General features: G+C 46.5%; 1 protein-coding gene and 1 long non-coding RNA gene across 2 annotated transcripts; one reads left to right on the top strand and one right to left on the bottom strand.

Moving 5' to 3' along the window:
- Positions 1–2,963: 2,963 nt before the first annotated feature.
- On the top strand, positions 2,964–12,283 carry LOC129619610 (uncharacterized). Its single transcript, XR_008697956.1, has 3 exons — positions 2,964–3,071; positions 4,596–4,784; positions 12,076–12,283. It is a non-coding gene; the product is annotated as an uncharacterized LOC129619610 (long non-coding RNA).
- Positions 5,089–6,100, bottom strand: LOC129619607 (uncharacterized). The gene is made up of 2 exons (XM_055534795.1): positions 5,990–6,100; positions 5,089–5,746 (listed from the first exon to the last, which is right to left on the bottom strand). The coding sequence occupies exons 1-2, from the start codon at positions 6,084–6,086 to the stop codon at positions 5,112–5,114; spliced, it is 732 nt and encodes a 243-aa protein (XP_055390770.1). The 5' UTR covers positions 6,087–6,100; the 3' UTR covers positions 5,089–5,111.
- Positions 12,284–15,542: the final 3,259 nt, after the last annotated feature.

Here is a 15,542-nt window from a genome sequence, read left to right as displayed (position 1 = left end):
GTTTTGTAGAAACCAAGGGATAACAATTATTAGATCATCAGAATAAGAAAGGCCTTTCCAAATACGCCAAGAGTCTAGAAGCCACACAAACTGATAATCTGCATAAAAACAAAATCCAGTGGTGAGGCCAACTCTGTCCCAGAATTGAAGTGAAAATCCAAAAGGAAAGCTGGGAGGTAGCCTAGCCCCTCGCCCCAACCCATTGTGTTTTCAGGGTCCTCATTCTCCCCATAACCCCACCCACATGGCTGGTGCTGTTCCAGTTTATATGGGACCTCAGTCAGTTCCTAGAAGGAGAGGGTCACTTTCTGTAGAAAGTAGGTTGAACGGTGTCCCCAAAATATGTGTGCCCCAGAAACTGTGAAGGGATCTTGTCTGAGAAAAGGGTCTCTGATATCAATAAACTTGCTCCAAAGGGCTGCTACAAACCATCGATTTGTTTAAAACTTTTTTTCCAAGGGACTGATGTGTGAAGGGCGATAAATCAAGACTCAGTAAGCCGAGACATGCCTGCACTTAATGCAGCCTAGAAGGATGCCTCCATGCCCCCTAGCCACTGATCTCACAGAACAGGGTCATCCAGCATTGCAACATTGAAATCTTTTGGAGCTGGCCTATGCTCTGCCTCCCCTGATGACCTACAAGCTTTTCTGCTTTTAAGGAGGACTTAAAGTAACAGCTCTATTGAGATAAAATTCATATTAACATACAATTCATCCATTTAGAGTTTACAATTCAGTGGTTTTTATTATATTCAAAAATAACCATTACACTATGGAATTTCAGAAACTTTCATCACCTCAAGATGAAAACCAGGGACTTCCCTGGTGTCCCAGTGGTTGAGAGTTCACCTTACAATTCAGGGGACTTAGGAACTGGAATCCCACATGCCATGAAGCAACTGGGTCTATGCCCCAAAACTACTGAGGCCTGCACACTCTGGAGGCCATGCGACAACTGGAGAGTCTGTGCACCACAGCAAGGGATCTGGCAAAATGCAGTGAAGATCCAACATGCAGCAACTAAGACTCGATGAAACCAAATACTTAAAATTAAAGAAAAGAAACATCATAGTTAAGACTGTGTAAAATTTTATTATGTTTATAGAAAGATTTCTAAATTCTAAAAGGTGCTCTACAATTTTCAAAAGTTTCACACATGATTTCACCTTATCTCCTATATTCCTATAATAACTTTTTTTTCTCCCCACCCCTATATTGCTCTCCCCACCAATATATTTTATAGATATACAAAATCATGAACTCTGAAAAATATATGCAAAAAAAAAAAACAACCAACTAATGTAGTGTGCCATCTTAACAGGGCAGGGTGATGCTTGACTTTCCTAGTGATTAGTGAGGCTGAGTATCTTTAACTTGTTAGACATTTGTGTGTCTCTGGAGAAATGTCTATTTAACTTCTTTGCACATGTTCTAAACAGCTTATGTTCAGTTTTAGGAGTTCTCAATGTTAGAGGTATAAATCCCTTAGAAGATGTGATATTATCACACTAGACTTAATGTTGCTCATTATGGTCACGTGGTCATTATGGACTCAGACCCTCCTCCATGCTAACATCCCCTGTCCTCACAGAAATAAGCCTGGTTCACTACAGAGAACTTTCTGGGGCACTTGTGTATACCAGAAACCGGCAATGGCCAAATGCGAGAAGAAGACACAGAAAAGGACACCTGCCTCTGGGGTGCTCCACAAATTACCAAAGATCTGAAGTCCTTGCTACTTGGGATTTTGAAAAATGCTTCTTAATATATAACTAGAGAAAGGAGGCCCATTAGGATGATGTAGTATCCATTGGGAAAATAAGTTGTATCACTACCTGACAAAACACCACCAAAGATTAGACACATACCAAGAACCAACACTTCAAAGAAAAAGTTGACAAATTTTAGAACAATTTTTGATGAGTATCTTTAATTGAGGTATTGTTGATTTTTAATGATTTGTTAGTTTAAGGTGTACAGCAAAGTGATTCCATGATTCAGTGTCTCAGGTGCTTCCTTGGACAAAATTCACTCCCTTTGGGAGGCCCCTGGGCCATGTCCTCTATCAGAACAGCTAAGAATCCTGAAAACAGAGAGCAGGAACTGGTGGCACTGGGTGGGGCGGGGGAGGGGGAGGAGATGGGGGTTTGACTGAATAAATTATTCTAATATGACACACACAAAAAACAAGCCTAGAGGCTAGCAGAGGATCTCTAAACCTATTTTCAAACAGGCCTTGCTCCCTTGAAAGTGGTTGTGTGGAACTGCCCTTGGGAAGGGAAGAGGTGTGTCATGAATATTTTGTCAGCAGAGAACAAAGTGGTGTGTGGAGAGGATGGGCAGGCACATCCCAGGACACTGAGCACACGGACACAGTGACTGGACTCTCAACCCTGCTCTTGCTGCTAAGTCACTTCAGTCGTGTCCGACTCTGTGCGACCCCATAGACGGCGGCCCACCAGGCTCCCCGGTCCCTGGGATTCTCCAGGCAAGAACACTGGAGTGGGTTGCCATTTCCTTCTCCAATGCATGAAAGGGAAAAGTGAAAGTGAAGTCGCTCAGTCGTGTCCGACTCTTTGCGACCCCATGGACTGCAGCCTACCAGGCTCCTCCATCCATGGGATTTTCCAGGCAAGAGTACTGGAGTGGGGTGCCATTGCCTTCTCCAAACCCTGCCCTTGGGGCATCGCAAAGTCTCCCACCCTTGACACAGCTCAAACGTAAGTCTTGGAGAGTATGGTCACATGACCTGGACCTGGCCAATCAGTGTGTTCCATCCTCCCTGGCCACCGTGATTGGCTCAGGGCTGGGGCCCAGCGCCGGGCCTCACGCTGGAATCAAGGGGAAGAAGAGCGCTCATTCTGCCGGAAGGGGCGGGGCCAATGAGATCAGGCTATAGTAGTGGGAGGGGCGTGAGGTCAGCCTGGGGCAGTAGGTGACCTTCCTGCTCCTGTTAGGGCAGAGCCGCAGGGCTGAGGATGAGGGCACTGCTAAGCCCAGGCGTTGAAAGCGCCGGTTCCTGCTGTGGTCCCGGAGCTCCACCTGAGACCTGAGGGAAGTCGTCTGCCCGTGAGTCCTCTTCTGCATGTCTGTCAGCTTTTTTGAACCTCGCTGGGTTTTCTTACAAGCTAGCTAAGTGGAGACCTTGGAAATTCAAGTGTGTGGGTTTTGGCTGGCTTCAGGGAAGAAATGCCAGATGACACTGGGAGACTCCAGTTTAATCTGGATTCAGGTGATATCTCTAAAGGGCTAGATATTAATTCTAGGATAACCCAAATTAGTCTTCACAGGATTAAGATAGCAACCTGCTAAGGTGGAAATCGATGTCCTCATTCTAGAGGATGAAACTGGTGCTCAGAGAAGGGGACATCTTGGCTACAGCAAGGAGGTGTGTACCCACACAGAACCCCCAGATCCTGCCATTTGAACTCAGGGAAGCCACTGGTGTAGTTTTTCTCTGTGACAGGGGCTAAGGCAGCAGCCCACGCTGGATACTGTCCGGGCCTGACTTGGTAACTGCCATCTGGGAGCTTTGAGACTCACAAAAGCAGTTTGAACTGAAGAGAAGAAGGGCACCTCCCTACAAGCACCCCACCACACCCTCCGAATTCCCACACACCCTGACCCCTTTCTCTTGCTTTCTGAGGCAGTTACAGAGTCATGTTCATGTGACCACATTTGCTGTCCACTGTTCACGGGATGCCATCTGGAGCCACTACAGGAGAGGCCAACGGCCTTTGCTCCTGAGTACCACTCTTCCTTTGGACCTTGGGGGCCCTACTCCCCACTTGCAAACCACAGGCCTTTCCAAGTATTGTGAGGACCCTCACTCAGTTTGAGGCATGTTGTATCCATTGGTGTCCTTTCAGTGCTTCCCTTGAAACTCAGCTTCTGAGCTCCTTTGCAGTGTGGCCCACCTGGCTGCTACCAGATGGTCAGAGCTGACAACGAAACAACAGCTTAGAAGCTCTGTAAAAAGGGACCTCACTCTTCACACCATAGAGGCTGTCGTGGCCTCCAGGGTTCTGGAACCAGTGCTTGGGCCACAGTGACTCCACAGGGGTGGAGTTTTAATGCCTGGGGAGGGTTCTGGCTACAGTGGGAATGGCTTGAGTCTCTTGAGGTTCTTAAGGCCCACTGTGTGCAGGTTCATGGTGAACAGAGAGGAGAAGGTGGAGGCCTGCCCTGGAGGTAGTTGCAGCTCATGGATGAGCCAGACAGGCAGGCAGGTCCCGAAAGCACCTGAGCTGCCTTCATGAGGGAGTGGTGTGGGGTAGAGGAAGAGACCCAGGTCTGCTCCCTCGTGTGGTGCCTGGGGCAGGTTGTCACCAGACCAAACACTTACCATGGTGATGACCATCACTGCTGTCTGCAGAGGGTTTACACTGGTGTGTGTCTTCCTCTGAGCAGTCAGGCTGTCTCTAAACTACACTGGCCATGTGCACTGCCTCTCCTTGGAACTTCCCGTGTGTTCTATTCTTTGTGGAACATTGATTTTCTTCAGGGATTTGGGCCACAAGGATGTTGGGTCAAGCTCTAGCCTTCTCTCATGAGGAATGCTTTACCAGTTATTGTTGTGGTTTCTTTTTCCAGCTCTCTTTCTTGGCTTATTTTGTGAGTTTGTTTGTGCCACAGGAAGAGCTCAGCATTTGCCTTCTGGTTGAGATGTCACATTTACAACAGTAATGCCTGCCTGGAGATTATGACTACATTTGCCAAAAGGGCTTCATTTGGCCCATGATATCTTGAAAGTAACTACACTGTCCTTTCAGATACCCAAAGGTACTTCAAATGAAACAGAAACAAGAATTCTCAAATGTAGTTTTACACTATGTGGGGAGTCAGAAAAAAAACTACTTCTATCATTTCACTGATAGTCATTGATTGGGGACACCCAGAATATAGGAAGAAATGTAGAAAGAAAAGGATTAATGTGTGTTCAGGGACAAGGAGAGCGATGAACAGGGACATGAATATGGGATTTGTTGGAAAATGGGTGGAAAGATTGAAAGGGTCTGACACTAAAAAGTGGTGATGGTTACACAGCATTTTGAAAGTCTTCAGTGTTCCCAAATTGCAAGAATTAGAATAAATTTTATTAATAAAAACTCAATGGAAAAAAATACAGAAAGCTAAAAAAAAATAAAGCAACACAAGAAAGTTGCAGAAAAACCAAATGAAAAGACTCTCAGGGGAATGGAACCCAATCTCCCCTGGGTTAGGAGCGAGTTGATGGCGTCCATGGGGGGCAGACAGGGATAGAGGCTGCAGAGCCAACCCTTCCCTTGGACATGGTGTTTCTAGAAATGGAAGTGGAAAGGGATCTGGGTCTCTGTCCAGAGCGGGGGCCCGTTCTCCCTGCAGGGGTGGGTCAGTCATGGTGGGCATCTGGGTCTTGGGCAGGAGCCAGGGCAGGCTCTCCCTGCAGAGGTGGTGACTCATCCCCTGACTCAGGTTCTCCTGCCAAAGCCCGAGCAGGTGCAGGTGCAGGTGGAGGTGGAGGTGGATGTTCTCGCTGAGGGGGTGGGACATCGGTGCCTGGGGCTGGGGGTCCTGCAGGCACAGAGCTGCGATTTGCCCAGGGTGCTGGCCAGTACCCAACTGGCCCGGTGTCTTTGGGAGGGGAAGTCTCAGGTCTCGATCTCCCTTCAGTGGATCCCTGGTTCCTGCACCTGGAGCAACCACCTCTGTAGGGACAGGATTTGAAAGTGGAGCCTGGTTGACTTTGAAGGCCGGTGTTAGAGCTGTGAGAGAAGAAAAGATTAGCCACAGGCCAGCCTTGTCATTGCATATCTGAAGACAGAAACTTCCCAGAGAATCCCAAAGAATACCCAGCCTAGGATGCCTTCTCTGACTGCAGTCTGCAAGATGGGTGGTGTGAGGCCAGCCTTTGCTCCAGGCCTAGACTCAGCTCTGGAGGACTCCTCCCTGTGTGGCTCAGCACCCCCTCCCCACACACTCACATGCACCGGCCGCAGCCTCCTCACCTCTGTGCTCTGCTATGCTGGGCTCCAGGTCCTCCTGCTGCCTCAGAGGCAGGGGTTCTCGGGGCTCTGGGTCGGAGCCGGGTGTGCTGAGCTCCATGGCAGCCTGAAACTGGTCCCTGGGGTGTGTCCTGGGTGGTGTCTGGGCAGCAGGCCTTGCCTGCTTCCTCTTCATTCCCAGTTGGGCTGACCCCTCTGTGGGCATGCTCAGCTGGAGCCTGCACTGGGCCTCACGGGCAGGGGGATGGTGGTCCAACTCTTCCCTCAAGGAGGTGGATGGGGTGTCCCCCTCATCAGCCAGATCCAGTGGGAAGCTCTGCAATGACAGTGACCGTCAGCCAGCCCTGCTTGGGGTTTTCCAAGCTGGGCCTGGCCAGTATGGCTGCTGCTTCTGCCCACTCGAACTTCTGCTCCCAACAGAGATGTGTGTCTGCTCAGATACCCACCCCAGATGAAGGAGACCCCCCTGAGAGCATGAGGTCAGCCTGGGCAGCTGGCGCTGCCTGGATTCTCCCCATCCCACCCAGCCTGCTCTCCCCTGGGGTGTGGACACAACCGGCCCACAGGCTTCTGACCCACATCTGCCTGGGGTTGCTTGTGGCCGACACACCCCGAGAAACCCCCATCCACACTCACAGGGAAAGGACTCAGGGTTACCCTGGTGGGATGGGAGAGGTGGCCCAGTCCAGCCTGGGGCTCCCGTGTTACCTTCCTGTTCCTTCGGGCAAAGGGCCAGAAGCCTCTTGGGGGGGCCCTGAGCCAGCGTCGACCGCATTCCCACACACTCTGCCTGTGAGCTCTCCTGAGGCGTCGGCCTCTGTGCAGGGGCAAACAGCAGAACATCTTGGCAGCAAGCGATCTGGCTGGGGGCTTCTCTCCACTGTGGAGGCCTGGATACCTGGGTTCCTGGTTCTGTTGGGTTCTGTTGCTGGGAAGTGACATCATTTCCTGGGTTCGTTGCCGAGGTCCCTTACACAAAGCTCCCCAAGGGAACCTCTGGGTTTCTGACTGTTCACCCACCCCCTTAGGCCATGTGCAGGCACAGTGGCACCCACATAGCCCTCCCCTCAGCCTTGGGAGGCCTGGGTGCAGCCAGGGGGTGAGCTCTGGGGACACAGCTGCTGTCAGACCAGGGTCCTCCTTCTTATAAGTGATGTGGCCCTGGACAAGCCATGTGCCCCTCAGGGTTTCCCCGGTCTCTCCATCTGCAGAGTGGGGGTCATTCTCCCATCTACTGCCTAGGTCTTTTGGCCTACAAATAGCTCCAGTCCCTGTTCAACCTGTGGGCTGGTATCACATGGAGCTCATGCACTGAGACTTCACAGAGGAAGGATTCAATACAGGGCTGACATAGCACAGAATGGGGCAGAAACAGGCCTGGATGCGCTCTGGGACCTGCGTAAGGCACTCACCTTCCTGCCTATTTTGAGTGGGCAGACCGAAAGTAAGACTATGCCATCATTCTCTCCTATATACAAATTTCTGGTCCTCTTATTAGCATTCATGAAGCCTGGTGTGTCTATATATTGAATATTTAGGCTCTTTCATCTTTCCTTACAGTTTGGAATTCTTTCTTTTAATTCCATGAGAACGTTCCTTGGTATTTTAATAGGAAGAGAATGAAAATTATTAGCTTGATTTCCCGGTTTAAAACATAGCTTGAGACAGACAATTGGATTAATATTTAGAACTAGTTCTGGGATATGTGAGCTAAAGGCAAAATAAAGAAATGGGTTCCATAAAAGGAGATGTCACTCAGGTAAGTCCAGGCATGGGATAGTTTTAAACTGCAATACTAACTGTATAGATGTACCTGTTTTAAAGATTTTTAATGCTCTCTCTCAATCGCTTTATTCTCTATTGCCATGCAGAGACTGATACACAGCTTGCTTGACAAATGATAAAGTCAAATGATAAAAAGAAAAAAGAGAGCAAATAAAAATATGAATATCCAGGAATTCTCTGGTGGTCCAGGTGTGAAGACTCAACGCTCCCAAAGCTGGGAGCCCTGATTCAATTCCTAGTCAGGGAACTATATCGCATAGACCACAACTGAGACCCAGAGCAGCCAAATAAAAAAAATAAATAAAAAATACAAATGCCACAGACAGCATAAAAAAATAACATGGTATCCATATATTTCTGATAAATGTTATAAAAACTGGGGACATTTCCTTTTTCAGGAAAAGACCTGAAGATTATTAGAAATAAATTAAGGAAATTTAGAAACAAACAAAAAGCAGAAAACATATTATGCCAGACAAAAGAAGTCAGACACAAATGAAAACACATGATCCAATTTTTATGAAATCCTAGAAAATAGATCTAATCTCTGGAGACCTGCAGATCATTGGCTGCCTGGTGTTGATCAAACTGGTTGGGAAAAGGACAAGAGAAGATTTGGGGTAATGGAAACATTCTGTATCTTGTCTGTGGTGGCTGTACATGGGTGTATTTATGTCAGAAATCATAAAACTATACCCTTAAATTAAGTTTTATTGCATTTAGATCATCAGATCAGATCAGTCACTCAGTCGTGTCAGACTCTTTGCGACCCCATGAATCGTAGCACGCCCAGCCTCCCTGTCCATCATCAACTCCCGGAGTTCACTCAGACTCACGTCCATTGAGTCAGTGATGCCATCCAGCCATCTCATCCTCTGTCGTCCCCTTCTCCTCTTGCCCCCAATCCCTCCCAGCATCAGAGTCTTTGCCAATGAGTCAACTCTTTGCATGAGGTGGCCAAAGTACTGGAGTTTCAGCTTCAGCATCATTCCTTCCAAAGAAATCCCAGGGCTGATCTCCTTCAGAATGGACTGGTTGGATCTCTTTGCAGTCCAAGGGACTCTCAAGAGTCTTCTCCAACACCACAGTTCAAAAGCATCAATTCTTCAGCGCTCAGCCTTCTTCACAGTCCAAATCTCACATCCATACATGACCACAGGAAAAACCATAGCCTTGACTAGACGAACCTTTGTTGGCAAAGTAATGTCTCTGCTTTTGAATATGCTATCTAGGTTGGACATAACTTTCCTTCCAAGGAGTAAGTGTCTTTTAATTTCATGGCTGCAGTCACCATCTACAGTGATGTTGGAGCCCAAAAAAGTAAAGTCTGACATTGTTTCCACTGTTCCCCCATCTATTTCCCATGAAGTGGTGGGACCAGATGCCATGATCTTCGTTTTCTGAATGTTGAGCTTTAAGCCAACTTTTTCACTCTCCACTTTCACTTTCATCAAGAGGCTTTTGAGTTCCTCTTCACTTTCTGCCATAAGGGTGGTGTCATCTGCATATCTGAGGTGATTGATATTTCTCCCAGCAATCTTGATTCCAGCTTGTGTTTCTTCCAGTCCAGCGTTTCTCATGATGTACTCTGCATATAAGTTAAATAAGCAGGGTGACAATATACAGCTTTGACGTACTCCTTTTCCTATTTGGAACCAGTCTGCTGTTCCATGTCCAGTTCTAACTGTTGCTTCCTGACCTGCATACAAATTTCTCAAGAGGCAGGTCAGGTGGTCTGGTATTCCCATCTCTTTCAGAATTTTCCAGTTTATTGTGATCCACACAGTCAAAGGCTTTGGCCTAGTCAATAAAGCAGAAATAGATGTTTCTCTGGAACTCTCTTGCTTTTTCCATGATCCAGCGGATGTTGGCAATTTGATCTCTGGTTCCTCTGCCTTTTCTAAAACCAGCTTGCACATCAGGAAGTTCATGGGTCACCTATTGCTGAAGCCTGGCTTGGAGAATTTTGAGCATTACTTTACTAGCATGTGAGATGAGTGCAATTGTGCGGTAGTTTGAGCATTCTTTGGCATTGCCTTTCTTTGGGCTTAGTAAGCAGAAGATATTAAGAAGAGATGGCAAGAATACACAGAAGAACTGTACAAAAAAGAGCTTCATGACCCAGATAATCACCATGGTGTGATCACTGACCTAGAGCCAGACATACTGGAATGTGAAGTCAAGTGGGCCTTAGAAAGCATCACTACGAACAAAGCTAGTGGAGGTGATAGAATTCCAGTTGAGCTATTCCAAATCCTGAAAGTTAATCCTGTGAAAGTGCTGCACTCAATATGCCAGCAAATTTGGAAAACTCAGCAGTGGCCACAGGACTGGAAAAGGCCAGTTTTCATTCCAATCCCAAAGAAAGGCAATGCCAAAGAATGCTCAAACTACCGCACAATTGCACTCATCTCACATGCTAGTAAAGTCATGCTCAAAATTCTCCAAGCCAGGCTTCAGCAATACGTGACCCATGAACTTCCTGATGTGCAAGCTGGTTTTAGAAAAGGCAGAGGAACCAGAGATCAAATTGCCAACATCCGCTGGATCATGGAAAAAGCAAGAGAGTTCCAGAGAAACATCTATTTCTGCTTTATTGACTAGGCCAAAGCCTTTGACTGTGTGGATCACAATAAACTGTGGAAAATTCTGAAAGAGATGGGAATACCAGACCACCTGATCTGCCTCTTGAGAAATTTGTATGCAGGTCAGGAAGCAACAGTTAGAACTGGACATGGAACAGCAGACTGGTTCCAAATAGGAAAAGGAGTACGTCAAAGCTGTATATTGTCACCCTGCTTATTTAACTTATATGCAGAGTACATCATGAGAAACGCTGGACTGGAAGAAACACAAGCTGGAATCAAGATTGCTGGGAGAAATATCAATCACCTCAGATATGCAGATGACACCACCCTTATGGCAGAAAGTGAAGAGGAACTCAAAAGCCTCTTGATGAAAGTGAAAGTGGAGAGTGAAAAAGTTGGCTTAAAGCTCAACATTCAGAAAACGAAGATCATGGCATCCGGTCCCATCACGTCATGGGAAATAGATGGGGGAACAGTGGAAACAGTGTCAGACTTTATTTTTCTGGGCTCCAACATCACTGTAGATGGTGACTGCAGCCATGAAATTAAAAGACACTTACTCCTTGGAAGGAAAGTTATGTCCAACCTAGATAGCATATTCAAAAGCAGAGACATTACTTTGCCAACAAAGGTTCGTCTAGTCAAGGCTATGGTTTTTCCTGTGGTCATGTATGGATGTGAGATTTGGACTGTGAAGAAGGCTGAGCGCTGAAGAATTGATGCTTTTGAACTGTGGTGTTGGAGAAGACTCTTGAGAGTCCCTTGGACTGCAAAGAGATCCAACCAGTCCATTCTGAAGGAGAGATCAGACCTGGGATTTCTTTGGAGAGAATGATGCTAAAGCTGAAACTCCAGTATTTTGGCCACGTCATGCAAAGAGTTGACTCATTGGCAAAGACTCTGATGCTGGGAGGGATTGGGGGCAAGAGGAGAAGGGGATGACAGAGGATGAGATGGCTGGATGGCATCACCGACTCAATGGACGTGAGTCTGAGTGAACTCCGGTAGTTGATGATGGACAGGGAGGCCTGGCGTGCTGTGATTCATGGGATCTCGAAGAGTCGGACACAACTGAGTGACTGAACTGAACTGAAACTCATGAAAAGATACTTAACATGATTTGTCACTAGAGAAATGCAGTTTAAAACCACAATGAGAAACCACCTCACATCTAAGATAGCTTCAGTGTAAATATCAGAAACAACAGCTTATAAGAGTGGACAGGATTAACAAGTGGTGGGAGAATGTGGAGACACTGGAACCCTGTATCTTGCTGGGGAAAATGGAAGATGATGTGGCCACTGTGGAAAACAGTTCACAGATTCCTCAAAAAGTTAAAATTACTGTATGACCTGGCAATACTACTCCTAGGTCTACACCCAAAAGAATTGCCAGTAGGGACTCCCAACAGATACTTGCACATGAATAGTCATACCAGCACCGTTCACAACAGCCAAAAGGGTGATGCAACCCAAACATTCATCAATGGGGCAGTGGATAAACAAACTGTGTTACATACAGTTACCCCTCAAACAACACAGATTTGAACTGCAGAGGTCCACTTACAACTGGATTTTTTTCAATAAATACATACTATGACATGTCCCTCAGTTTTTGAATCCACAGAAATTAAACCGAGGTTATAGAGGGCTGACTGTAAAGTGTCCACAGATTTTTGACTACATGGATGGTCTTAATACTTTTTTGCTTTCGTAGACCTAATTTTGTGAAGGGAATGGTGCTCAGAGATACAACTTGATACTTTCGTCTCCACCTGCCTACCTGCCATCTTCATTGTGAAGTCTGAGAGATGCCTCGTTGTCAGCAGGGTCCGCAGCCATGACTTTCCGCCTCTCCTCTGTCCCTCCAGGTGCTCTGCACCATAGTTGTCACCACTTCTTGTTTCTCAGGCCAGAACACGAAATAACCATTTCATTCTGGGATCCTTCCTTTTTCACCAACTCCAGACATGAATTAAGTTGATTCTGTCTTTGAGACACATCTAGTTCTACCCATATATGAGCACTTGCTTTATTACACTACTGGTACCAGTGACTTCCCTGATAGCTCAGATGGTAAGGACATGTGTGCAATGCAGGAGACCCTGGTGCGGTTCCTGGCTTGGGAATATCCACTAGAGAAGGGATAGGCTACCCACTCCAGTATTCTGACCACTGTACAGTCCATGTGGTTGGAGAGTCGGACACAACTGAGTGACTTTCATTCATTCACTCGCTGACTCAGTACCAGTGAGCAGGGAAGTAGATTTTAAGTAAATGCTGCTTAATTAACTGCCCATCTAGATGGAATAAAATCATCCAACAAAAGTCAGTTCCAAGTGAATAGTGAATCTAAGTGGAAAGGTAAGAAAAACCAGAAGATGACATAGGGGAATATCTTCATGATCTCAGGTAGGAAAAAGTCCAAGGGCAGGAATTTGTGCCCTCTGTGCTCATGCCACACCTCCAGTGTAGGTGCCCAGTATTTACGGAAGGAACATAAAGGGAACTTCAACACCGTCTGGAGGAAATGACACACATGCAATCATATAGTGTTCTTACTGATCAGATTGAATGTCATATAAATGTCACTTCTCATTAGTCTAACATCTAATGCAATCCTAATTAAGAACCATTCAGATGGATTTTCAGGATAAACTGATTCTAAGTTTCACATAGAAAAATGAGCAATAATATACCCAGGAAAGGCCTGAGGGAAAAAAAGCCAGGTCCAGTGATGAGGTATGATAAGGCCTACCAGGACATAAGACAGATTTTAAAGCCAGGATCATTATCTTTTTTTTTTTTTTTTTTTTTTTGAAGAATCCAGGCCACAACTATTACAAGTTCCATCATTGACTCAGGTACCATTACAAAAAACACTACTACTAAGACTCTGACTTCTTAGATGCCTCCTGATTCAGAGATCTCCACTCTTTTTTAGTTTCTTGTTTCTCACTCAGATCATTTATTAAGAGTGAAGTGGGTCACCCTGTTTACACTTAAAAGTAGCTCAGTTGGTAAAGAATCTGTCTGCAGTAGACCCAGGTTCCATCCCTGAGTCTGGAAGATCTCCTGGAGAAAGAAATGGCAACCCACTCCAGTATCCTTGCCTGGAAAATCTCACGGACAGAGGAGCCTGATGGGCTGCAGTCCATGGGGTCACAAAGACTTGGGCACGACTGAGCGACTAACACTTACTTAACCCTAAAAGTCACATACATACTGAGTGTTAATAGCCTCTGTAGGCTGGTCAGAGGTGCCCAAGTGGCAGGAGGAATTAAAACTGCAATTGGTGGAGTTTTTAATTCCTTTTTTCGCTTAAAATTCTGTGTTGTCATGACAATACCTGCTTCTGCCTGAACTTAACTTTATTTGAAATCTTGAGCTTACAAATGCATTTTTCTCATGGAAATATCTTCCTTCAGTTCAGTTCAGTTCAGTTCAGTCGCTCAGTCATGTCCGACTCTTTGCGACCTCATGAATCACAGCACGCCAGGCCTCCCCGTCCATCACCCGGAGTTCAGTCAGACTCAAACTATGTTAATGTGTTAAAAAAAAAAAAAAAAAAAAAGTACGTATTTGCTTGGAAATCTACCCTTCTTCAAGATTCTGGTCAACTGTTTTATGGCCAGGCATGGCTCAGCTTGTGCCAATGCTGTCTCAAAATGAATGTTGTTGGTGAGGTGCCCGGTGCAACTCTCTCAGCTTAGAGGTGTTTCTTTTCTCTAATGAGCAGCTTGCTAATAGGTGTATAACTCCTTGCTAGAAACTAGCAAGGGAGCACTCTTTTTGTCCCCTTCTGATGTCTATGTCAGAAACTGTCTCTATGTCTTTTATAGTTTAATAAAACTTTATTACATAAAAAGTTCTGAGTGATCAAGCCTTGTCACTGGCCCAGATCGAATTCCTCTTCTCTGTAGGTCAAGAATCCCGGTGTCATTCACAGCTCATCACAGCAACATTTCAATACTTAAGAGAGCCTCCCAGAACTTACAGTCTTTTAATAGTTCAGAGCCATAGATTACAAAATGAAAAAATATATGAACGCCCTAACTTGTGCAGCTTCACAGGTGGCACTATGTGGGTCAGGAAGATCCCCTGGGGGAGGGCATGGCAACCCACTCAAGTACTCTTGCCTGGAGAATCCCATGGACAGAGGAGCCTGGTGGGCTACAGTCCCTAGGCTCGCACAGAGTGGGACACAAGTGAAGTGACTTTGCACTCATGTACCCTAATTTGTCAGGAAATTATTGTCACAGACATTATGAGGAGGCCTGAAATAGAAGTGCAGTTACAAAATGAACAATAGAAGCAAATTTGTACCCCTAAACACTCTGATAGGCAGAACAGATAACAGACATGTGAAACAGGAGATATACCCAAGCTCTGTCATTGCCAAAGATGTGTTCATTAAGTGAAGGCCATGGAAGGGCTTGTGTTTGAAGTTGCAAGCTCGATGAAAAAGTCACCTGTAGACATGCCTAGGCTAAGAAAAAGTGCCACCCTGCCCCTGTCTGGATTCCACTTCAAAAAATGAGGTCAACTTCACCCTCCCTAACCAGAAACTTGGAAACTATAATAAAATGGAAGGAACACAAAGGCACCCCTGGTGGACCCACTCCCCAGGGTGTGATCCGAGCTCACCTGTCCTTCAGTCCACCTGCCTTTCTCTCCAACTGGGATGGGATGGCTTATGGCAGAGCCACAGAGCTGTGTCTGCTCAAGTCAGGGTCACCCAAATGACCTGCCTGAAAGGCTGAAGTCTAAGCCACAGACCACAGAGCGAGTGTATGTCGTGAATGTTCAGAGTCTAGGACAACACATTTCCCACCAGGACAGTGGAACGTTGGACTTCAATCATAGGCTGCTCTATTCTCCCCTCCCATTCATTTGGCAACACTCAACTGCCTTCCCAGCCTTGAGTCTAGCAAGTTGTTTCAGTCTCTGCGAGCCAGGCTGGCCTTGGGAACCTCTGCTCAGGAGCAAGGTCTGGATGACCTGATGTGCCCCTACAGGCTGGGTTATGGCTGTGCTGCACGTTGGGAAGTGGATGAGCACCCGCCACGTCAGGAAGGCAATAGGCTGGTCCAGACGATGCCCTGGTGCCTGGGCAAGTCGTCTTGAATTTCAGTTTCCCCATCTCTAAAAGTCAATGACCAGTTTCCCCAACACCAGTTATTG

Source organism: Bubalus kerabau, chromosome 9, assembly GCF_029407905.1.
Source record: "Bubalus kerabau isolate K-KA32 ecotype Philippines breed swamp buffalo chromosome 9, PCC_UOA_SB_1v2, whole genome shotgun sequence".
NCBI lineage: Eukaryota > Metazoa > Chordata > Mammalia > Artiodactyla > Bovidae > Bubalus > Bubalus kerabau.
Note: the sequence above shows the minus strand (reverse complement) of the source record. Positions and strands in the feature narration are given on the sequence as shown.

Bases quoted from the DNA above. Each gene is read 5' to 3' on its own strand.
- LOC129619607 (XM_055534795.1), bottom strand. From the start codon at position 6,086: ATGGAGCTCAGCACACCCGGCTCCGACCCAGAGCCCCGAGAACCCCTG. The intron at 5,747-5,989 runs GTGAGGAGGCTG...CTTCTCTCACAG, and splicing joins CAGCATAGCAGAGCACAGAG to CTCTAACACCGGCCTTCAAA.